The following is a 27,132-nucleotide window of genomic DNA, read 5'->3' on the forward strand; positions in this document are numbered from 1 at the left end:
CAAAAAATATATATACGTACATGTATGAAAGAAGTTACTATAAAACCAAATCAAAGTACTCAAAATGCTGTTGTAAGATCAAGTCATTCTACATTAAACTATATACTGGAGTGTTTGGTGTAGATTACATACAGCAACGTCACAAACAGTACTGGATGACACGACCAAGTCATGGCCAAAATCCTCACTGTACCCTATGTTATAATGCCTTTATTGCTGCCTAGCCTAATGACATTGTCATGCTTATCAAATAACTCTCTCTTGTGAGTCGCTATATTTCTTTTGGTTTTCTTTCCTTCCTCGTTGTATTTATCTTTCGCTAGACACATTCATACGGTCATTTATGAGACGTATGTACACGTTCCCGCACTACAAAATTTCTTTTGATGTAGTTTCCGTAGCGGTACATTCTGTTTACGCGTCGTGTTTCACGTACAGCCCTACTCCTTTAATCCTTGGATTGGGACCAGGCAAATACATGTAGTGGACGTTTACACACGATCTTGTGCCATTCTCAAAATAATTGATTTCTGTCCTGCCATTTTCTTGTAATATTTTATAAATAAATTAATTGAAATTATTACAATACAGGTATTCAATGGAATAAGAAGCAAACATGTCCAGTTTGGTACCCGGAAGTTTATTTTACGCCACCGGATTAAACAGAAAACATACTCCGACACCCACCACTATATCAAATGAGGAATTAGAGAAAAGATATGCCAGGTAAGTTCTTTATAGACTTATATTTTGTTTTTGATAACATTTCATGATATGAGTTTGTTCCGTTTTAAAAAGACGGGTGATATCAAAGCACGTGCATTTTGCGTCCTTCCAATGGTATTGTGTATAAGAAAGGGTGATTGTTTATAAAAGTCATGTACATGTACGTCCTATCTAACCGATGTTTGTTTTCTTTGTCTATATTTGTGTGGTTTGGTTTTTATTTTCATTTTCATGTGTCTAGTGTTATATTGCTTCAGATATTGCATAACATTATAATGTCTGATTGAGACTGAACTTATGCATTGCCCTGTATGGATGTGACACGTACCACCATTATTTTCAGTATAGAGGAAATATCATATTATACTTCAAGCTAGTTGATATCTTAAAAAAGTAAGACTAATGAAATCACTTGTATGTATACAACTATTAAAGTTTCTCAAACACTGTCAAAGAGCTTACTTTATTTAACTAGTTTCTAATCATGAATTTCCATTTAAACTATGTAATATTTTAAAATTAGTACTGAAATGTGAAAGTATTGTAAAAGTAATTAAAATCTATTGACTCTCTTGTGACGTAAATAATTTAAAACTGTCAGACTTGACTAATGATGTTGATTTAATTGTTTGATAAAAATAGATAAATATTGACTAACATAAAGTAATTAATAAAATCATTCGATCTTTTAAAGTAAATGAATATGTGACCGGCGTCGAGCGGACATTGCGATATCCGTACGTTTTACTTAACCTTTGGTTAACATGGAAGATCTAGAGGTGGACACTGTCAAATACATGTACGTGTCGGACCGCTGTTTATATTTACACTTGATTAATCATTAAAAGACCGCCTTCATATATGTCAGACATTATATTAAATGGTGATGTCGATTGCGTTTACATGGTACTATATAACACACAATGACAAGAGTTTAGGCGCAATATCTAGAAGGCTATTACAATTTTATTTTTCAATTTTTCTTTGGCTGGTTGATTTTTTTTTAAAACGTAATCTTACCAAATACATATATATTTCATTCACTTGTTTGACCAAACCTTCAAACAAATAGATAAAACATAAAAGTTATGGTTTAATGCGGATGGCATTCCATGAACAATAAACACACTAATTTTGCTACTTAATATGTATAACTCTATGTAACAATATCATGGCCATTTAAAATAAACCCCACATTTGATAATACTATAGACTATAATAGATTTTGTCGCACTTATCGATATTTTCACAGTGTATATCAATTTACAATGGTGTATCATGCTGGTCAGGCTTAGTTCTGTCAGATGAAGGATATTATCTTTTTGACACCATTTAATATACTGATAAAGCTTTTGACAAATTGTTTAAATGACGCAAACGTATGAACCGACTTCTCAAATGATATCACACATCGTTGACTTTGTTTGAAAGCATACATACATGCTGAAAACATGTGTATTCACAATATGTAAAGTTGCGTTTTGTATTGTAAAATTATTTGTGTCTGTATCGACCATTTAAGGATGTAATTCAATAATTCCCTATTTTGGTCGTAGTCGTTTGAGAGTAATTAAAACTATCTTTGAGTCAGTGAGATTCGATGCTTACGTATGATAGATGATGACAATTGTTATCTCCATACTATAGATACAATCGTTCACGATACCATAAGGGAGCTACGTGTACCATTTTATATTAAGGGGAGGCTAGGATGGAATTTGAATAAAAAAGCAGGACGGGAGTTCTAATTAATAAAAGTAAGGATGAGCAACTAGGGAAAAGGCTAGATAAAAAAGATTCATAGACAGGATCGAGCAATGTGTAAAAATAAAAAGGCAGGACAGAGATTACAATAAAAAAAACCAATAAAATCAAATGGTAGCCCTCTAAATCATATATATTGCATTGCTCTACACACAACTAGTTATTATACTGTACTACGGAGGAGAATTACCAGATGATTTTTTTTCTAGATTGCTTTAATTTCAGATGTTGCTTTGTGCATTTTTTAAAACTGTCAAGCAAGTACTAGTATTGCCTTTTTGTATAGCTGTATTTTCATTGCGGTTAGTAGTTTCTACTTCTAGATTAAGTTGACAATTTGTCTTATTCAGTCGGTCATTCAATATAAATAATTCCTTGTCAAAAGTTTAAATTCTAGAGTATGGTTGGTCATTTGTGCTTCTAAGAAGTTGTTTGTGTTATATGTATGTACGAGTCCAAAACTTTGATGTTTTTAATTATTCAAATAAATGTTGAAATAGCGCTGCATTCATTTATTTTCCATAAATTGTTTACCGTTACGGTAGTTGATGCGTTCTTGTGAGTTGGTTTGATATTTTGAAGTTACGTAAATTTAAAGTAAATTATTTAGTCATTTTATATGAAGTTTATTTTGTCACATTAAAAAGACATTAATCCCATACCGTGAAATACGATGATCCACCAAATGCATCGTGCACCAGCGAACACGGGTCTTTTGTTTCCCTCAATGATGGAATTATAATTCAATGGAAATGTATCTATTCCGTTATACATAACAATAGTCTCTGTTGCATTCAAATTAAAACACTAGTTCTGCTTGTAACTCCATTGGAGCGGTAAATGGAAACGTAAACCACATTTTTGTACAGAATAAAACAATAAGGCATTGATCTAACTTCATTTAAAGGATATACAATGTACAAAGAACGGCATGCCGATAAATACGTATGGTAAAATTTGAATATTTTAAATACACAAAGGATATTGTTTATTGCAACATAGCGCCAGAAACTGTGACAAGTCTTTTAAAAGTGTCGAAGTTTTTATAGTTTCTCACAGACTCAGTTAAAAGTGTGAATTCTTATTTAGGATAAATACACTGAAAACGGGTGGATTTTCTTTGATCTCTGAGAAGGTATTGCAATTTATTTTCATAACATAATTAACTCATATTGAAAGATATTGGCTATTCTTTTTTCTATTACTTCTTTTAAAACTGTTTAGTTTTTTTCTGATATGAAGTATTAGTAAAAGTCTTGCTTATTTGTTGAAACGTTTAAGAATATCTGACGATATGGCCTCGAGTAGCATAATGTAGAATGAAAAGTCTTCTCTTAATTCTAGTTCATGCTGCTACTGTACCTAGCACAAGTTTAGAAAAAGAGAGCAGGGGTGTAGGTTCTGTGTTTGTAGTTTGTCAAAGAAGTGTGTCCTATTTTTCTACCTACTGTTACCTTGGAAACTGCCAGGTAAAATCTGATGCGGCTTTACACTATACTTGAAAGCAGAGTTTGCTTTCAATTTGCTTTTGCAATTGCTATGATATAATTCATATATGCATTTCTGCACCTGGTATCCTTCTATTTAAGGAATAACAGTACTGTAGTTGAAGAGTTGCCACCGTCAATTGTAGATTTGACGGTCGCAAATGCAGTTTTACTGGCGACGCGTAGCGGAGACAGTAAAACGGAGATTTGCGACCGTCAAATCAAAATTGACGGTGGCAACTCTTCAACTACAGTACTGTTATTCCTATTCTAATGCATTACAAAAAGAAATAATACGATAAAACTTTTAAAAAAAAAGGTCTAAATTTGACAAACAAAAAAAATCCGCGAAACTTCATGAATGATTTTTGCACAAAGACGTCATGGCTCAACGTGACGTCATACAAATGAAAACTTACAAACTGGAGGTTATGACGTTATTTGTACGCTTCAAATTCGAATAAAATTACATTAAAACGGCGAATTCGAGGTAGGTGTTGTTTTATTTTCGATTATATAGTAGTAATCGAACATTTATTGATTCATTAATTCAAAATGGCGGGTCCCTCCTTAGTTACGCCTGGTCAACTGTGGATTTGACGGCAACCTTTAGCCAATGAACAAAATTGTTACATCCAAATTGCATTAGAATTAAGGAATAACAGTACTGTAGTTGAAGAGTTGCCACCGTCAATTGTAGATTTGACGGTCGCAAATGCAGTTTTACTGGCGACGCGTAGCGGAGACAGTAAAACGGAGATTTGCGACCGTCAAATCAAAATTGACGGTGGCAACTCTTCAACTACAGTACTGTTATTCCGATTCTAATGCATTACAAAAAGAAAAAATACGATAAAACTTGAAAAAATGTTTAGTTTTGTCAAATAAAAAAAAATCCGCGAAACTTCATGAATGATTTTGGCACAAAGACGTCAGGCTAAACGTGACGTCATACAAATGAAAACTTACAAACTGGAGGTTATTACGTTACCTGTACGCTTCAAATTCAGATAAAATTACATTAAAACAGCGAATTCGAGGTAGGTGTTGATTAATTTTCGATTATATAGTAGTAATCGAATATTTATTGATTCATCAATTCAAAATGGCGGGTCCCTCCTTAGTTACGCCTGGTCAACTGTGGATTTGACGGCAACTTTTAGCCAATGAAAAATATTGTTACATCCAAATTGCATTAGAATAATCAATATAACATGTGTACATGTATTCTGGTATGTCCTTAGTAGTCTGTGTTAGACGAGGTCACGTTATTATATTAGTCTGAGCCAAACTTTAATTATCAAAAGCAAAACATATAAGAGTGAATTATAAGGACAACTTTCGAATTCAAAGTCATCAGATAGATCAAATTAATCCATTTAAAGGTAAAGCTTTATAAAATCCAAAATGGTATTTGTCCTTCAACGCCGACATTTTGTTTTAGAACGCATTACTATATTGTTTAATTAATAATTCAGTTGATCGAACATAATATATAACCAGAAGTTAATTTAAGTCATCCGTGCGGATATGTTTATTTCGAATGGTCTGATTAACAAATAGTGTATAATATATCAATACCTAGTATATAGAAACAACAATAAACAAATACATTTAAACTTTGACAGACAAAGGTATTTTTTATAATCCTGGGCTTACCTTAGGTTACCTTCATACATCCCTTATACACAATGTACGTACCCCCCCCCCCCCCCCCCTTTACGGACCCGTGAACGAGTTCTTGCAAGAATTATTATATCATTGTTGTAGCCAAGAACTAACCGTACTTTACACGATGCTCCGATCTGGACAGAGCAATGTATTTATATATTTATACATCCCGCTAAGCCCAAACAGACGCCTTGCATTCAAATGATATTTTGGTGCAGTCCTTTAAGTTGGGATTACCTTCGTGATCCAATTTAAAGTTGCTTGTTTGATACATGCACACAAGACAAATGTTGGTTTGTTAGAATAGAATGTATCCCAAATCATGTTGGTTCAGCCGAATCCATTTTATAAATATAAAAGTTTCCATACAACGATACATTCGACCAACACTCAATACAACTTTTAAAGTTTTTACTGGATGGTGCTGATTTGATACATACCTTTAGATATATTTAAAACAAAAGGCGTTGATAAAAGCATTGATATATTATAACCATTTTCATAACAGCGTGGACAAGACCAATTCTTGGTGCGCTCAGGTTATCAATTGACTGGGTCAGATAAGGTAAACGTTCGTCTGTAATGCACACTTGTCGTATCGTACGTGTCATAGAAAGTTCCAAGGCATGATACATCAAATAAAACGAATAAATCGCAGAAAACTAAACCTTGTGTTTATTTAAATGTTAATCCCCTTTTTTCGTCTCATGCACCTACATGTACTTTAATCTTTTATTCTGCTTATCCAAATAGGAAGGCCTCTGACAGATTGAGTGAGTGTAAAATCACCGTTATCGATAGCCGATGACAAACTAGTAAATGATTTAATGGTATTACCAACAAAAGCATTGTGGTGGTCCAAACTGTTATAAAAATGATTCAAGACTCTATTGCTACCATTTCAAACAATAAAGCAAACCGTACTGTGACATATAATTTCTAACATCTACGGCATTTATTCTTTGGAGGAGAATTGTGTCATTGGCATCATACCACATCTTCTTACTTATTTTATAAAACTGGTGAAACACAATGTCAATGTACACTGTTCGTCTCCGTAACTAATCTAAAAATGACTAGTGCATCTTCATCTCATAATTAAAATTTAATCATGTAAATGTAATAAAATAATCCTGTGAATTGCACATTCATTAAATTCTATTTGATGTATTTAACTCAGAAGAAAGGAAGTATGCTTAATAACTTCACTATGGTGCAGAATAACAAATGCATTTCATTTGACAATAATAGCTGTTAGAAGTATTAGGTCTACTTTTGTGTCTGGTAATTATGACTGAATGTTTTTTTCATTTTTAATTAATGATTCAGAAGAAGAAAGTCTTTTATGTTTGTAAACCAATACAATATATAAGCCAGTTAAATATAAAAAGAAAGAAGATGTGGTATGATTGCCAATGAGACAACTATCCACAAGAGACAAAAATGACACAGAAATTAATAAATGTAGGTCATCGTACGTTTACTTTGTAAAATTAGTTACAAAACAAAGGACAGATGGTGTATACCGTCTATTGGGGGAAAACCTAAATGTTGATCAGGGGGATAACTTATTATTGTGATCCAAATATGCACTCTACTTTGTACTAGACCGACACCTTGAGCTGGTATCGTGTCAGTTCACAAGGTAACCGTTAAACGTAAACCCTTTTCATTCCACCTGGGCACGTGGTATGGTCGACTAAACCGGCCAGCAATAGTTATTACATGCCGCGTACTTATTGGAAAAGCAGCAAATTCTAATTTCCAAGTTTCAAAGGTGGGTACAGGGAGATAACTCTTTAAAATCAGCTAAACGTTTTAATTACGCAGTGTTGTTAAGGGAATATTAAGCTTCTCAGTGATCAAAATAAGTCTTTTACAAACTTCTATATAACCAGTGTAATTTTTCTAAAACCGACCGTGCAAGGGCTGTATAGCCAGTCAAGGTCGTTAAAAACTTTCATTTGTTGTGATGAAACGGTTGGTTCAAATGTTTAAAATTTATTATATTTTTGTTAAAGTGTCAAAGTAAATACTTTGACAAAATTTTATGAAAATTAAACGAGCCAAATTAATTTTAGTAAAAGTGTTGGGTACCACCTTAATATACATAGACTGGGATCAAACTCATGACCCCTCGTCTCGATGCAAACGATAGTAATAAGTAGACTATTGTAACTAATACCGTCAAAACATGTGAATTTATCATGATTAAACTTTACTTCAAAGAATAAAATTACAACAGTTTTTGATAACATTATTTTTTTATGTAATTATATGTTTGTATAGTGAACTTATGTGTTATCTAAAGACACTATTAATTTGAATTACTTGAAGTCATACGTAATTTACAGTTCAAATACTGATATAATACATTTAGTGTTCACTGTTTGTGAACTTTTTTTTACAGAAAATGGGGTTTATATTTTGTGTTTGTTGTCGAACATAGAATGAATAATATCAGACTGATTTAAATATATTTTCAACCGACAAAGGTCAGATTGGCTCTCGTGTCTTCGTAAAGGCTGTCTTCGTGTATTTCTTTAGTATATAGTATTCAGGGGCGGATCCAGCCATTTCAAAAGGAGGTTTCCAAACCAGAGTTTGGGGGGGGGGTCCAACTATATGTTTCCATTCAAATGCATTGATCGGCAAAAAACAGGGGTCCCACCCCGTTCCCCCCTCCCCCGCCCCCTCCTGGATCCGCCACTGGTATAACTTGACATTTAGATTTGTCTTTCTCTCTTTTGTAGGAAAAAGTTACTTTTCTTTATAAAGTAATATATATAGAGTACATATATGTAGAGTGTCTTTGTGTGAGACTTCTATGAAATGTTTGCGTATATTGTATGTAGTGAGTCGTGGAGCGCCGTTCCTGGAAAATGTTTTCAAATATATTATGTTAGTAGTGTGTCCTTGTATGAGATTCCTACTTTTTTTTATGAAAAGTTTGCCAAACCTCTATTCCATTGCACTAATGCAGCCTTCCATGGTGCCTGAACTATAAGCACTATGAAGTAAAGTGTGGTATATAGCGAAAGTAAATAAGTATAAAAAGACGTGTAGCGTAAACGTCAATGGGACTACAACCTAGAGCAGAACGGGATATAATTAGAACCCCATTGTAGTGTTATTATATAGATCTGCAGCTTATTTTATAACGATTGCATATGCTATTCAATTCATTATTAGTCATCCCAAAAACTGTGGTACCCAGTGAAATATTTAAATGCCTGACAAATAAAATGAAATTATTGTGAATAAGCTGACAAAGCGTAAAATTCGGTTATAACAACAATGATTGATTGAAATATTACATTTTATGCTTTGCGTGCAATCATGCTATGTACAGTTTTATTTAATAATAAATACATACATACTCGTGTGAAAAGTTTCATAACAATTGGTCGCTAAGATCTTTACATACTACACATAGTTTCAGTTACAATTTATACAACAGCTGAAGGCATAACCTTCACCTCTCGATCGTTTACCCTCTCAAAGACTGATTAAGGATTAAAATCTAGTGAAAGCACTGTGAAATAAATTTAAAACTTATGAAATATCGAGCAAGAAATGTATTTTATCAAGGATGATTATATAAACAATTAACGCAAATCCAAACCAATACCAGGCAAAATAACGTAAAAAAATAATATGAATAAAAGAATTAATGGTAGAACGTCAAAAAGACGTGAATTAACCCAACGATACACATATGAAGTAAAGGAACATTCAACATTACATGTATCTTTAATCATAAATACTTGGACTTGCGTATAACTCATGTCGAGCACTAAATCATCCACCAATCTTTTAAAAGTATTAGATTGTCTAGAGAAATGAACGCTAATTCATTTGTCAGTATGAGCTAAGGCCCGAACATCGTGTCTGTATAAGCTAGTGGCCAGACCTTTTGTTTGTATGGGCCAAGAGTCAAAAATTTTGTCTGTATGAGCCTTTGTCTGCATGAGCATGATGCAAACCATTTGCCTGTATGAGCTTAGCGCCAAAACTGTTGTCTGTATGAGCTAAGCACCAAAACTGTTGTCTGTATGAGCTTAGCGCCAAACCGTTTTCTGTATCAGCATGCCGACACACCTTGTGTCTGTATGAGATTAGCGCCAAACATTTTTTGTATAAGCTTAGCGCCAAACATTTTTTTTGTATGAACTTGACGCCAAACCTTTTGTCAGCTCAGGTTTTTATGAGCTCAGGACGAAACCTTTTATCAGCATGAGCTAAGGGCCAAACCTTTTGTCAGTATGAGCTAAGGGCCAAACCTTTTTGTCAGTATGAGCTAAGGGCCAAACCTTTTGTCAGTATGAGCTAAGGGCTAAACCTTTTGTCAGTATGAGCTAAGGGTCAAACCTTTTGTCAGTATGAGCTTAAGACTATATCTTTTATCAGACAGTCGAAATCCGATTTATCATACACCAAATTTACCTTTCTTGAAGTCTTCAATCAAATACAGAATTGCCATCAAACCCTTGGTTTTCAAGTAATTCAGAAACACACACAAATATTATGAAATGACGTAAAACAACCTTTGACATATATATATATATAATTTTTTATATATATGGCTTTAGATTTTCTGCTGAGCATACATTTCCTTATCATTAGCAAAAGCAATTTGTTTCCCATTATTCCATAATAAAGTACCACAAGTTTAACATGAAATGATCAATTATCACGCCTGACACCATGACATCTAGATTGGTATTCAATTAAGACACCCTAATCTCCGATAAATTAAATCAATTTTAACGGTAATGAGTACAAAATAACTATAGGAAATTAATCTTGTTACGAGTTGTTGTCAAAACATAAAAAGTTTAATATCACCATCGATTCCTGACGAGAATCCGATAATTTTGATATGGCATGTCAACAGGAAGAGATCAAAGAAAGTCGAAAGTCGATTATCATAACATACGTTATTTGAGCCATGTTTAATCAGATTGTTTTAACAATGACAGTCTGGTATTTAATCAGTGACAGTAAAGAAACTTTCAATAATATCATATTAATTGTCAATACACTACATATTTTAGAGAGTTCGGATTGAAATATGGGTTAGGTAAAACTCTATCATGTTTCTAGAATTTGGCCAAATTGTAAAGCCAAATTAAATTTAACTGACGTGTGCACTTCAGTTTGTGGAATCACTGAATAAGATGTATTATCGGATTTGTATTAACTTGAGGAGCAACACGACGGATGCCATATACGTGGACAGGAACTGCCTACCCTTCCGGAACACATGGGTTCGCCATCGGATATTTTAGGAATTTGTGTTGTTCAGTTTTTCGTTTTCTGGGTACTGTTTAGTGGAATTGTCTGCGTATTTTTTGTTTTCTTGTGCAATGACATTGTCATGTTGTTGGTGTTTTTTGGCATTCGACGCGGGCGTTTTTATTAAGTTAAACTTAAAAAAAGAAAATTTTAAATTGCGATAATGAAATACTCTTTCTAAACATGACCTTTGAATTTAAGGAAAAGCCTGAAAAAGAATTAGATAGACTTCTAAGTAAAGGATTTGAGTACTTGACCTAACAAATATTAAGTGTCATTTGCCGAATTCTCATTTCGTTGTGCTCAATCATTTCAATTATAGAACGAATCGTCGCATTAATATGAAAGTCTTTAGTGGGTTTATATATTTACAATGTGCCAAATTATCACAGCCGTGTTTTAAACTTCAACCAAACACTATACTGAACATTTGATGTTTAAAACTGCATGTGCCTAAATGTTTTTCAAAGTTTCGGTATTTTTTTCTGAGCTTGCGCGTAACTAATTTTAATGTATAATTTAATGACTTTCTGTTGCTTTTAGATACGATCACCAAATCAATTATTCGCTTTCTATTTCTATGTAATCTAATACATATATGTGTTTATCTTAATTAATTTATTTGTGAAATTAACAGGCATATTCGATAAATATTAAAACAATTTCCGTTTATTTTTTTAAACGAAGCATCAATACAAATCGACATACTTCTACTCCCCGTTGTTAAGTGTCATTTGTGGTAATTAGAAACAAGACTTTAGAGAAAGTTCATATTCGTTAGTGCACAATAGTCTCTCAACCAAAGTTAAAGCATAAGCAAGTGATGCAGTGCAGTCCTTTGTAGAGTTACTGTAAATGATATTGATGTCATTCAAAATCGTCAGTTTTTATTGATAAACATCCTTTCAGAACGAGGCTCTCTGTCAGTTGTTTTGTTTACCACTAAGCTGATTAGAGACTCAATTAACAATAATCATAGACGTATATCAATATCTAGTTATTCGTAACTAAAACTATTAACTTGAACAGTTGTTCTCAGAAAAAAAGTGTATATTTGTTTTAGATAATAAACATTATATTGTCAAGGGTTACGACTAGTTAATAATACCCTTTCACTATTCCAACAGTTGTTGATTCCTCATATTTCGTGGGGTACACATGTTCGTCTTAACTAGGTCTCTGCTGACATTTAATGACTCCTCTTATATTTTCCTCAGTTTTAGTTTGTCACCCCGATTTACGAGTTTTGAACAGCAGTATACTACTGTTGCCTTTATTTACCAAGAAAACAAATATTCCCGATAATACCATTGTCCTCAACACACCAAAGATGGTAACCACGAAACAATATATATCAATAGTTCTTGTTTCGTTGTATTTATGTCTGAGCTTATTTATATATCTTTATTTTGAACGACATCAGCATCGCAAAAATTTGATCTTTAGCGAACACAATGCGGTTCACCTCAGACTTATATCATCATGCATGTCAACTGTGCTGAATACATTGATCTACCTTCAAAGGAACGGAGCTAATGCTGCAGGTTTGAAATCGTTTTTATATGTTCAAAATAAAGGCAATAGTAGTATACCACTGTTGAAAATCTTAAATCTCAATCGGTGATTTTCTGTGTTAACGCAACCAGATAACATAGCAGTATAAAGTAAATTAAAAAAAATACTGAATTCCGACTAACATTTCAAACGGAAAATTCCTAAGTAAATGTCAAAATCAAAAGCTGAACTACATCAAACGAATGGATTACAACTGTCATTTTCCTGACTTTGTACAGCAGTGTTCTTATGTAGAACACGTTAGATTAATCCTTGTTGTATAGCTAGCCTAACCTCTCACTTACAAGACAGTCATATTAGAACAAAATCTATTCGTCGGAAAAGGTACATGTGTTTCTCTATTTAAAAAGGATTACTAATCCTATGATTTGCTTTGTAGAAGAAACGCCAGTCTGGCGTGAACACAACATTTTTTATTCTGATATCTAAGATGAATTTATTTACAACCACTGGGTCAAAGCCACTGCTGGTGGAGTTTTGATTCCCTGAGGATTTCACCAGCCCAGTAGTCAGCACTTTTTGCTGACATGTAATAGTGTTGATATGGTCATATATATAAATTAACTGTTTACAAAACTTTTGAATTTTTTAAAATATTAAGGCTTTTCTACCTCAGGTATTATAGACTACTTCAGCTGTGTTTAGCAAAACTTTTAGGAATTTCGGTCCTCGACCGTCACTGATGAGTCTTTTGTAGACGAAACGCGCGTCTGGCGTAAATACAAAATGTTATTCTGGTATCTCTGATGAGTTTATTTTTACTAAAGTTTACGGTTGCGATATATAGAATGACTGTAACTGTCACATCATGTATAACTGCATGCTACCAACTTTAAATAATAAACTGTGTCGAATTTAGTACACATATATTTCAATTGATTTAAATGCAGACATGAAAAGACAACCGTAGAACGTTAATCAATAAGTTTAACACATTATTCCACATGAATACCTCAATTCAGTCAATTTAAATGTATTTCAACCCATTAACAAGTATTAAAAAATTCCTTTATAATTTGATATATCTGAACTGCAAATATTATTGTTATATAAAGGACATTTTATATTAAATTGCTGAGATGATTTTTTTGAACATTTTGGATATGATGAGATGTTCTACTAAGAAGTGATCTAATATCAATTGATTTTTTTTAATCCCATAGATATCAAATGCATGAATTTTATAACGTCATGTCATTAACATTCCTCATTGTTGATCAAACAATATAATTGTCCTTTACCAGCCGACTACATTGTCAACAACGTTTTGCCCTTATATGTAAAATACAATTCAAAGTTACTCTGGCTTAAAAAAAAAGGAATAACATTATTTTTCCATTTACTTTTGATATTATTTTACATTACTTCTTGTCTTATAGGGAACCATTTAATGGCCGTCCATGGCCAGCAGCTAGTCCAGTATCTGGAGTGTATGATATAAGAAATTCTACCACGAGACTAATACTACTTAACAACAGAAGGAAGAAGGTTTGTTTAGAGTTAAACACTATCAACCTGCAGCAGCTTGTTATATCTGTTTTGAATTATCTATTTATTTATTTGGAATGTTTTATTCTAAAGAATATCATAAAAATACGGAATTTCGAGGAAAATCCAAAACTGAAAGTCCCTAATCAAATTGCAAAATCAAAAGCTCAAACACGTCAAACGAATGGATAGCAACTGTCATACTATCGAATTGATAAGGCAATTTCCTTATGTAAAAAATGCTAGATTTAACCTGGTTTCAATGCTAGGTTAACCTTTCACTTGTTAACCAGTCGCATCAAAATCCATTATTTTGACAAAGACGTTTAAACGAATAAACTGACACTATATAAGGTAACAATCTCAACAATAGGGGTACATCAGCCAACAGTAAGCAGTCACTACTGATTAATATTTGATGTCAATATAAAAAGTAATTGTATGGTGTTCTCTATACTGTATTTCGATAGTTTTTGTCCCTCAAAATGACAAAAGGATATGATTAAGAATAGCAGAATATTATATATTTTAAAGATTCGCTGATGTTCAACCAATTGTTCTGGATAAAACATTTCCCTTTGCCTCTATGTTTTACATGTTATAGAAACGTATATTGAAAACCCTAACACAACAATCACTAATAGCCTGAACAACACATTTAGAGATGGCAAATGAATATTAAATAGAAATAAAGATAAGGTATGAGTGCTAATGAGACAACTTTTCGTCCAAGTCACAATTTGTAAAACAAAAACCGACATTATAGGTCAAAATATGGTCGTCAACACGGACCCTTGGCTCACAGATACAATACAATACAATACAATATGCTTTATTTCAAAAACACTCCGTCAGATTGACATGTGAAACAAGAGGTAAATTACAAAAGATAACAGTAAGCTATTAGTAAAGGGCTATATAGCCTGCGTTTTAGGTTGAAGATATAAAACAAAAATTGTTTTTTTCTGTAACATAATTATTTAGAAAACGCTACTGAAAACGTTTGTAGTTTTTAAATTACAAAACATGTTGTTAAGAACTAAAATCAAAATATTCTAACGGAAAATGTTGTTTTATCATACATAGACGGAAGTTTATAAAGATTGTCGCTGTTTATTATGTGTAATATAATTGTTGTTAAGCTATGTTTTCATATTACATGTTATAGCTTTATTTTATTAGCTGATAATCATAACATCAATGGAATGCAATACTAAAATCATTCAATATTTATATTTGCATTTTTATACATGACTTTTAAATACGTTTTCTTTATTTACTTTACAAACATACAAGCAATATAATTGAAAAGACAAATTAAAATTATGTAAATCAGCATTGAGTTGACAACAACTGATAATCATAAAATTGCTTTTGAAACCCATCAACCGTTATGACATAGCTTATAAATTATTGAGTTCAAAATTATTACCTTTCGTCAACTCAAGAGGGGGAAAACTAAAAATATAAGTTAAACTTGCCGAAACCTGCTCACATATATGTATGTAGATCTATTTCGAGTGACTTATTAATTCGCAGTTACCTTGATTTTTTATACACGACTCTGTTTTGTCCTCGGAACTTATTAACTGACTTGATTTAAGATAATATAATTGGAAAACAGGATATATCTATAAATCTTGACCAAACGTAATTTACCGATCAATTTACAGTGTAAATTTATATCACTTTTATTATTTGCCAATATAACATTATAGTTTGATTTATTTTCCTACAGGATAGTCAACTGAGAGGACGTAGTAATCCAAGGAAAGAAGAGCACAGGTAGGAGTCTTGTTTATATTCTTATTTTATAGAAAAAATATAACTGTAATTTTGTTTTAGAGATGATGCTCATTTAGGAAATTGGAATGGTTTTACACTAGTCTTTTGTTGGACCCTTAATATGTTACTGTTCGGTGTGAGCCAACGCTCGGTTTTGAAGAACGTACTTTGACCTATAACGTTTGGTTTTTTTTTCTTCAAATTGTGACTTGGAGATGGAGAGTTGTCGCATTGTAACTCGTACCACATCTTCTTATATCTACATTCACACTAAAACTATTTTCTTACTCGTTGAAACAATTCTTTGTGTGCGTAATTCTGGTAGGACGTGTAATACTAACCTATTATTGTTTTATTGGTTTAAGATTGTCGTTATGTATGTATTACAATTGTGAAATCGTTATATTGGTTCGGATTAGATGTTCGATTCAATGTATGATTACAGTATAAAGTTTTCTCTCCTTTCATGAAAATATAAGAAAATGATGTTAAATATAGATGTCAAGTTTAAAAATCAATGTTGTACAAATTTTCCTATCATCATATAAATCTGTATGGATATGAATGCAAACAGAAGCAAAAAAATCTAAAAAGTACAATAATGAAAATACCGAAATCCGAGGAATATTCAAAACGGAGAGTCCATCATTAAATGTCAAAAACAAAAGTCCAAACACTTCAAACGAATTGATAACAATTGTCATATTCCTGACCTGTTACGGGCATTTTTCCTATGTAGAAAATGGTGGATTAAACCTTGTTTTGATAGCGTGTTGTGTTTCAATACTTCGCTAGTCAGATATGTATATCAAAATGAAAGATTAGTATATTATAAATGTTCGTGTAACAGAACCTGAACGGTAAATCCTAAACAGGTTCAACCCACCATCGTTTCTTATAAAATAGCCTGTGCCAAGTAGGAATATGGCAGTTGTTATCTTATAGTTCATTTCTATGAATGTTGCACTGTTATCTGTTCTATGAATGTTGCATTGTTATCTGTTTTTTGTTGCACTTGTGAGTTCTATTATTTCGTTGTATTCCTCTTATAGGTAATTTATAGTTAATGATAGTGTTTCTCTCCGTTTTAGTTTGTAACTCTTGATTCGTTTTCTCTTAATCGATTTATGACTTTTGAACAGCGGTATACTACTGTTGTCTTAATTAATAATAACTTGTATCTGGAATTAAACTAATAAAAACACTTTTTTTTCAGATATCCAGAGCCTGAAAGACACTCAAGATGTAAGTTGAATATTGTATTGTAAAATTTATTATGTACTTGAATCACTTTTATCACAAAATATTTTATAGGTTTATCATTGTATAACCAAGCTCTAGGACTTCATTTGATTCATGGTTGTTATCTCTGTATACTCTTGGTCTTTCTCAGATGTAGAACATTGTTAACAGAAATATATGATGATTTGATAATTAACAAGGCAAGGAGATGTTAAACCTGTCCACGCTTGGTATTTTTAATGCAAGGTTATATGTTTAGCCTGTTCTGACTTGGTCTTCTTTGATGGAGGATTATAAAGAGTCAACTATATTAACACTTCGTCTTATCCTGATTCGGGGTTAAATGTGTGGCCTGTTCTAACTTGTTCTTCTTTGAAACATTGTTAGATAGTCAGCCATTCTTTCTTTTCTTTTTGAAGCAGTTTTAGATGATAAGCCTGTTCTGTCCTGGTTGTCTTTGATGCAGGATAAGATGTAAACCCTTTATACACTTAATCTCCTTTGACTCATTGTTGAATGTTTAGCCTTTCATGGTTTGTTTGAGAGTTAAATCTCAACCATGTCAAAACACTTGTCCTTTATAACTAATGGTCAGTTGGTGTTAATCCTGTCTATTCACTTGGTCGTCTTTTGATTCTGGTTTAAGAGATGTTAATCATTTTCACTCACTATGACATGCGGTGATATTTTCACCCCCATCAACATGACTTTTTAATTCAGGGTTAAAAGATGTAAACACCATCAACACTCTTGGTCGTTGTTTAATTTAGTATAAAGAGATGCTAACTCTACTTAAAATTAGCCGTTTTAGAATCTAATGCATTTCAAAAGTGTCCTGATTGGTTAAAAATCTCATAAACAATGGAAATTTAACCAATGACGTGACATTATTTTTATTTTAGGGTACCAACAATAAAATTACCCATGATTCTTTAAATTCTGAAACTGCCAACTGGTCTTCGTATGACCCATTGTTAGGAGATGATAAATCCGACAACAAACATAGATGTTCCAAACCGTATAAGAATTTGGACCGTACGCGTACGGTCTGACTAATATTAAAAATATAGATACAAATGCAAATAACAGATGAATATAACTTAACTCTCAAATTAATATAAAAAGGGTAACTTTAATTGAAATAAAAACTTTATATTTTAACTATTTATAAAATTCAGGCTATTCAAATCTATTATTCTCTTGTATTTAGCATGTCGATCAGTAACACAGTAATTGAGATTTGATCACTGAAATTGAAGATATCTGAAGTAAACACAATTGTTTTAGAATATTTAGCAACTTTACCAAAAAATACAAATGCAAAAGAACATGCATGAACTGCAAACATATAAATGTAAAACATAGTACGTTACTTGCATTGTGGTAGCAAGGGTCACATTGGCCGAGAGTACCAACATAGGATACAGACATGCAATTAAACAAATATTTAATTTCAATTGTTCGTTTGTTCATTTTATCAATCTTATTGTAATAATGACTATATGTAAAAATAATAATTAAGATGTGATAAATGCTTGTTTAAATTTAACAATATGACCCAATAACATGTATGGTCAGCTCGTACTGGACCATACGCGTGTACTCATATGGTCCGACCGTACGCGTATGGTCGGACCGTACGAGTAAACGTATACGGTCCAGACCGTACGCGTACGGTCCAAATACTCTGGTACATAGATATAAATAAAGTCTTCATGTCGAATTTACATATCTAATGTAAATCTAAAGCCTCTCGTCCAGGTGTGCCAAATATGCACGCATTTAGAGCAAACATATAAATATAAGGATTATAACAAGTCTGGTGATTATAAAATTTGACTTAATTGGTATTAAGTGATATTCTAGTGTTGGATTGCAACAAAACATAAACTAAAACTTACAAAAACTTGAAAATATTTTGTCAAAAGTGTAGTCGAAATTATGAACAATAAATTTATTTAATATTAAAACGTTCAGAATCCAATCATTTTATTCACGAATGCCGTGTATTTAACCTAGATAAGTGTATGTCAATAGATGGACTGACGGGTAACACCGACAGTTTAAATACTGCTTTTCGTAAATGTTTTTATCAATGTATAAAGTAAAAATCAGTGTTTTGTGTTTTCATTGAGCACATTTATGCAATTCATTTTGGTATGCGTGCTTTTATGTATAGTATTCAGTAGGCATTATAAGTTGAAACGGCAACGTTTTTATAATAACAGTAATACAAAAACTTTAAACGAATACACATAGTTATAGTTATTGGTCCCATTGTTTGTTCGTTGGTTCGTGCGTTTCAGGTTAAAGTTTTTGGTCGAGGTAGTTTTTGATGAAGTTGAAGTCCATTCAAACTGAAACTTAGTATACATGTTCCTTATGATATGATCTTTCTAATTGTAATGCCAAATTAGAGCTCTGACCCCCAATTTCATGGTCCATAGAAAATGATAATGCGAGTGTGGCATCCGTGTACTGGAGACACATTCTTGTTATTGATCGATGAGGAACTTTCCGTTTAAAATATTTGTTTGGTAAAGAAGATTTTTGAAAAATCTAAAACAGTAAAACAAAATAGCTTGGTGATGCAACCATAAACTGTTCTCGTCATTATCGATTATTTCGAGTGGATTTAATCTTTGACTGGCATGATCAACAATGTCTCTGAACAAATGCGATTGTTCATGGTCAATAACACAATCCTCTTAAAATTGTAATCACTATACATTAAAAATTCACTGAAATCTTTGTGGAGCAATAATTTTCTTCAGATACAAAATTGAAAATGTTGTTTTTTTTCAATTGGAAATAAGTTTCATTAGTATTCCTAACGTTTTTGTATTTTAGAATAGATTGAAAATATCGAATATATGAATAAAATGTTTACAAAACCAAATACGCCCGGGAAGATTCTTTAATTTGATAATAATATTGTTGATCTTTATGACGTTGAGGTTGCAAACTATGTTGATCTTTATGGCGATAAAGTCGAAAACTGTGTAATAAATTTGTAGTGCGCTTTGGTAACATCTAACGTTGTATAAAATTATTTTATATCATTTAAAAACTACAAACGAAAAATAAGATGATTGGCATCTCAAAGAATAACATATTATAGCAAATGTTATTTCCAATGTGAAAATTTTTATGCGAATAGTTCAGGATTATAATTTAGTACGCCAGACGCGCGTTTCGTCTACATAAGACTCATCAGTGACGCTCATATCAAAATATTTGTCAAGCCAAACAAGTACAAAGTTGTATAATTTTGTGAGAAATTTCAACATAAAATCATTCAAAAAGAATTTATTGTGATAAACTATGGCTCACCAAATGCGACTGACACTCTGTCAGTACATATAAAATCATTATAAAAAAATAAATCAAGATGTCCCGGGTGAACTAAAGTTTGCAATTATCAGATTGAAATGAGTTTTTTTGTCTCTCTGAGTTATATATCTATCTATACTGTAGCTTCCACACCAGTCAACAGAGAGTACCATACCAGTTGTTTAGATTCGAGTTCACCTTACTATGAGCCAGACGTAGAGTTGGATATGGATTGGTTAAACCGATCACAACGCCCACAAAATAGATTTGCAGGTACGTATGTAGAATATTTAAATTCAGTTTCCTATATTTTTTAGGATCACTGTATTTGTCAAAGTTGAAACATGATACATTTTATAAATATACATTAGTGTGTCTTTCTTTTCTCTTCGTTGTTATCATTGATTTAATTGTACTCAAATAATTGTAATCATTTTGTAATCATTGTACCAAATTGAACTTGTGATTATTCTGCCTGTAATGGGCGTCTTTAATTGACAATAAAATATATTTGATTTGATTTGTATAAAATATTAACGTTTTAAAGTGATGCAATTCTCATTGAGTATTGACCACAAATTGCAAACTATATGGAGTCGAAATAAAGGCAACAGTAGTATACCGCTGTTCAAAATTCATCAATCGATTGAGAAAAAAACAAATCCGGGTTACAAATTAAAACTGAGGGAAACACATCAAATATAATAGGAAACCTACGGCACAACAGAAACGCAACATTAAAATGTAACACACACAGAAACGAACTATAATATAACAATGGCCATTTTCCTGACTTGGTACAGGATATTTTAAGAAAAAAATGGTGGGTTGAACCTGGTTTTGGGGCATGCCAAACGTCCTGCTTATATGGCAATATTAAATATAACATTAAAACGACATCATTACAAGGCAGGACTACAATGCAAATAAATGGGAGAACATATAGGACAGAGAAACACACGAATAATAGCAAAGAGTACCAGGTTAAAAATGTAATACGCCTGACGCGCGTTTCATCCTCACAAGACTAACATGTGACGCTCAGATAAAATAAGTTCGAAAGCCAAAACAAGTATTAAGTTGAACAGAATTGAGGACCAAAAGTTCCCAAAAGTTGTGCCTAATACGGCTAGGGTTTCCTGCTGCCTGGGATAACAACATCCGTATTATTACTTTTGCAAACAGTAAATTTTTATAAAATGACTATATAATAGATATACATGATAACACCGGAGTGGTGACTTACTACAGAATAAAACCAGCACATAAACATTCACAGCCGCATTAGCCAAAGCGATAAACACACAAAGTGACGTCACATTTGAATTTCTAAACCCCCCCCCCCCACAAAAAAAAGGGGGGGATTGAATTCAAGAGCAGATTTGTTAAACTGATATAACATTTATTAATAAAAATGAAAATTACAATACTAATTAATATGAAACTGGAAGTAATTAGATTATTAATTGTATTATCTAGCTATATAGGTGTTTCTTCTAAATCAAACTGTAAACCAAATATATCGTATAAATTTAGTTGATCCAAATTTAAATCTAAAAAATGATCTGAGTGATTAATTATCTTTCCCGTAACACTCGAAGACAACAGAAAAATTTTTTTTTTTAAATTTCAAACGATAAGAAATTTGACAAAATCCGATGAAAATAACAAATATAACATCAAAACTAAATACATGAATTTTGGATAGAAAAGTACCGTGACACGTCTTATATCAATGCGAATTCACACTCAGCAAAACAGTCACAATCGGGAATAAGTCACGTTCGGTAATTAAAAGATCAGACGAAGTAATGGCAAACAACAATCTATCTAATACGTGGTACAAATGTTCTTAGTAAGTTTGGACAAAGACACATCGTTTGGATCGAAACATATCAAACAAAAAATCGAAAAATAAACAATATACCAAAATTACAACGACGTTTTACAAATACCCTTAATGATTCAGAAATATGCTACTAGATGTTTTATTGTATTTTGTAGAACAAAATTGTTTATTTTAGATTATTTCGTATCTCAATTTTGTTAATATATTTTTAGCGGGCTCAGCTGTGAACCCCAAACGTCATACTTCCTGTCAAGTTCCGTCAGATCCGAGAGCATTCGATATTCAACTACATGCAACGACTGGCCGACCAAATAGTAGAACCTCATTACCCGCAAATTTCGGGAAAAGTCCGATGATGGGTCACAGGCAGTTAAATCCCGGAGAACAACGATATTTTACCAGTATTTCAAGAGTGTACAGTAACAATCAAATGATTCGATTAAAACGAAGACAATACATAGATCTACTTAATCAACAATTGTCAAAAGGTAAATTCAACATCATTTTTTTACACAGTATATCGAATGACAAGTTAGTCTTATTCATGCGACATATTCAGTATTATGAAACATCCGAGGGTCTCACATAAAAAAGACTATGAGAAAGATTATGTTTTGGATTATTCCCTTAGACAATGAATAATGCTTTTTATCAAAAACTTGAAAATTAATTCGTTCTAGTTAAAAAAAAAATATGCTTAGATTAAAAACTGCGACATGTTTGTTAGATATTTCTCATTATTTATGTTTTTGTCTTTATTATATATATTATTTATAACATATTCTTGAATAAGCTCGGTTTTGATTTTTTTTGTTTACATTATTGATATGCTCGTGTGCAACTTTTCCTCTCTGTTTTGTTATCAATACAACATTTTGTACAATGCTGCTCAAAATTGCATGTTTTGATTAAGTTCTGTTGTTTGAATGGTCAAAAGAAAATGTCACATAATCACTATATTGTAAATAACTATATATTGTCTTGAGACATCATTCTCGGTTTTATTGTGTTTTAAATTTGCTGCGTCATTGGCATTTACCTAATATCGCTCTGTATTCATATGCTTTACATTGTTTACACTTTACAAGCACTATTTAATTTTTAAGTTTACTAAGAAAGATAACTCTCGCGTTCATAAAGTAATACACTGAACATTTGAAACACGAAATAGCAGTTCTACAGGTTTTAGAGAAAAGGAAAAGAAGAAAGAAAAAAAATGAGCATTTGAGCCTATGAAAAAGGATACTCAAAGTGTCTTTTTGATCACATAGTTTACGACACAGTTATTTAAGTTTTTTAAACTTCTATATTTGAAACACGTTTTTCCTCTGGTTTTAAGTGTGATTAGCTGTAGTTGCTTCAATGAGCATACCATTGTGTCATTTACAAAACAGAAACTCGTCATAAACAATTTTTTAGTATAATATCAATGTGTTCATTACCTATAGTTATATCTTCTGAACCGATTTATGAGATTTAGCATTGGTAAACTATTAGTGAGTACATTAACATACAATAAATGCAGCAATTTTTAATCGCTTTCCATTAACAAATGAGTTATACATTTGAAATTGCTTTGTTTAATATAAGTTAATAATTTTAGGTTTATATACAAAGAAAGAATACGAACGATACAGAGATTTTATAGCTTTAGGGAGACAACGACAGTACATGCAAATTAAAGGCAGAGCAGCGTCAGCGCCTGTCAGGTAAAATTACTTTACACTAAGTAGACTTTTGTTTAATATCTTACCTTTTTTTATTATTACAGACTCAAAAGGAAAACGTTGTTTAGTGAAAGTATAAACCAAATAATATGATAACGGTACATTATGCGATCTGACCATTCCACAGAAATAACTGGTTGAAATGACAAAAAGAAAAAAAAATTAGCAAAGGATAAACCAACATTCTTCCAAAATTAAATGCTGATTTATATCGTCTGACAATTAAACTTAATTTTGTATGTTTGTGGATATGTCTTTTCAAAGACAAAATTGTAAATTGTCTTTAACTATAATGTGGGCTAAATAACGTCTGCCTTATTATATGTTTTTGTTAAATTAATCAAAATGTATTTTTTAGATCTTTGACTGATGTGAGGCATTATAAGGTTAAAAAAAATATCAAATACTACTACGTCATACTATTTTTTTTATCAACGATTTGCGTGGTTGGTGTTTCTGTAAACAAACAATGGTTGTCGTAACGTCAATAGGTTTTGTGCTCTGAAATTATTTGTTTGTATTATTTTGTTTATTTTAACACTGAGGTTTGGTTATCTTTCTTAGAAGAAGTACTTCTACTGGAGATGAGACAAGCAGAAGTATATCTTCAGTTTCCGGTGACGATAAATCATCAATATCAGAAAAAAATACAAAAACCAAATCGGAAAAAGACGAGTCGCCATACAGGACAACACAGCAACCCAAACGTTCCCAAACACCAGATAAACGACCACAGAGTGAAAAATCTAACTATTCAATAAAGAGCACATCGTCAGGGCGCAAGTCACCAGATAAGTCATCAAGGTCAACGAGTGCAAAATCAACGTCACCTTCCGTAAAGGCTGACGACAAAAATCAATCAGAGGAACATGAGAAAGAAACAAAGGTGAATGAAGCAGAATCAAAATCAGAATCTAATGACAATGATGAAAAACAAAACGACAATATAATGAAGCAAGACGAAACAACAGGAAACGATTCAGATACAAATATCCCTTCTGCTAAACAGTATTCAGCACGAGAAGGTCATGACCGACCCAAATCGAGGCTAGGACATATTCCAGGTATAATGACTTAGTTTTGCACAATAAACCAATGTTCAATGAATTGAGATGCTCTTTTATTCCATAGTTATACTTGATGTTACACTTATGTTTCGAACAGGACACTTTCTAATTCTGACAAGATGATGTTCAATTTGGTTGTCGAATATTAGTCCAACTGTTAAGAATGTAAAGATCAATTTGCACGAAACAAAAAAAAACAACTTTTTTTTCAATAAATCCAAATTTTAATATTTAATGTTTATTCATATATGTTGAAACACTTGATTGTGAATTATATGTCTTTTAAACAGGGCGAAGTGCAAGTACAGGTAAATTAAATGCATGAATTATTGGTTGATAAATAATTTTTCACGAAGATACAATCTTAACTCCTCAAGCAAACATCCTCTTTACTACTACCATTAACACTCTTCATAACTAACATTATCATCTTACTCATAATTCACTGTTATATTTTATTGAGTGTGGCTCCACGTTTATAAGCATGACGACCAAACACATCAAATTAATAGAGACACAGTTATGGGTGTTGAAACATAATATATATTACAATATAAGCATGGACAGCATATTCACGTTTGATTTGAATTTGACACAGACAATAAGTGCATACTATAAAGATAAACGAATATAAACAAAACTTTCACAAGTTATTCATATAATATTGACAACAGCGGTCTACACGATAATGCGCATATGATACAATAATATCTAAAACATATATGTTTTTCGGAAATCTTGTACAGATAAGAAAAAGGTAATCTAGAAAAAATGGTTTTAAAGATGTATACATCTTCCCCAAGGTGGTACCTATCACTTCAGGGAGATAACTCTGTGAAATCACCTGAACGTTTTAATCACGTTGTATTGTTAAGGAAAAATTTAGCTTCTCTGAAATCTTTCCGAGAATGTGTGTGGTTCAAGTTTTCTGAAGTTTTGTTGTCAAAGGGTCGAACTAAATATTTTTTGTCAAAGTTTTATGAAATTAAACGAGCCAAATTGATTTTAGTCAAGGTGTTTGGTACCACCTTAAATGCTGTTTTTAAGAAAAAAAAGTAGATGAACACCGAATAATCTTTTATAATGTTGTCGGATTTTTAGTAAAAAAAGCAATTCTTCAATAAAATTAACAATAGACAGGTTAGTTATGCTTTGTTCAGATAAAAGGGACTTCAAGCGGTTCAATCTATTTCAAAACTCAATTATGGTAGCAGGCATATGATTTATAAAACTAAGACATGCGCTGCATCAAGACCGCGAAACTGCATCTGGGGAAATTAGTTTGATTTTTCACATATGAATGGACTTGGATTTTGAAATATAAACATAACAAGTTATCGATTTATCAAACATAAGTGATCCATCGAATTCATTGGTATATTTTCAGAAGACGACGACAAATCTTTGCAAGATAAAGACAGTAAAGAGGACGATAAAACTGAAATTGAGAAAGTATTTCAAAGTGATAACGTGGAAAGTACCGAAGAATCTACGCAAAATTCGGAACAGAAACCACAGGAAGAAAACAATCAAAAGACTAAAATATCACGTGATTCTGACAGTGACAGTTCTAGCGACGAAGAGAAAGATCCAGATAAACTTCAGTACTGATGACGTTTAATATACACAGGTTTTTTTTGCATTTTGGTGTACGTAAAAGTACACACTTTAATGACGTTTTAGGAACGCCTGTATTTTACAAAATACACAACAATGTGATATAATTAGCAAACTAGATCTTACGGCTAGAATGATTTATTATGACTTGTGGCAACACAAAATATTTGTTTTGTTTCAAATTTATTAAAAAAATAGTTCACGCCTTATCCTTATATTTTATCTATTGTCAGAGCTTTTTTTTATTCAAAGCATAAAATTGTTGTAACCCACCTTCATTAGAACAAAGCCTTATATTCTCGAGTCTGTGCATATTCTGTTCTTTAGTCCGTCCACTCTCTTTTAGGTAGATAAATTCAAATGAAGTTGTCATAACCTCAACTCCATATTTACAACAATAAGCCAAATTCAATGAACTTAAAACTGTGGTCGTATGAGCGTATATGGTGTTCTTTCGACGTATACATTTATTACTTCTAATTAAAATAAATCAGCTATACATC

General features: G+C 32.1%; 1 protein-coding gene across 4 annotated transcripts in view; it reads left to right on the plus strand.

Annotated features, from left to right (window-relative positions):
* The window catches only part of LOC134680656 (serine/arginine repetitive matrix protein 5-like), a 32,965-nt gene extending 6,127 nt beyond the window's left edge, over positions 1-26,838 (plus strand). For 3 of the 4 annotated variants that reach the window (XM_063539786.1, XM_063539785.1, XM_063539787.1), the window contains exons 2-11: positions 592-726; positions 13,901-14,009; positions 15,748-15,794; positions 17,011-17,039; positions 20,514-20,642; positions 22,431-22,706; positions 23,822-23,927; positions 24,510-25,009; positions 25,303-25,320; positions 26,400-26,838. In XM_063539786.1, the coding sequence (XP_063395856.1) occupies positions 617-726; positions 13,901-14,009; positions 15,748-15,794; positions 17,011-17,039; positions 20,514-20,642; positions 22,431-22,706; positions 23,822-23,927; positions 24,510-25,009; positions 25,303-25,320; positions 26,400-26,623 (1,548 nt within the window). In that variant the 5' untranslated portion in view covers positions 592-616 and the 3' untranslated portion in view covers positions 26,624-26,838. The remainder of the gene's footprint in view (positions 1-591; positions 727-13,900; positions 14,010-15,747; positions 15,795-17,010; positions 17,040-20,513; positions 20,643-22,430; positions 22,707-23,821; positions 23,928-24,509; positions 25,010-25,302; positions 25,321-26,399) is intronic. The other variant, XM_063539788.1, reaches the window with a different exon arrangement.
* Positions 26,839-27,132: the final 294 nt, after the last annotated feature.

This window comes from Mytilus trossulus, chromosome 8 (genome assembly GCF_036588685.1).
Source record: "Mytilus trossulus isolate FHL-02 chromosome 8, PNRI_Mtr1.1.1.hap1, whole genome shotgun sequence".
Lineage (NCBI taxonomy): Eukaryota > Metazoa > Mollusca > Bivalvia > Mytilida > Mytilidae > Mytilus > Mytilus trossulus.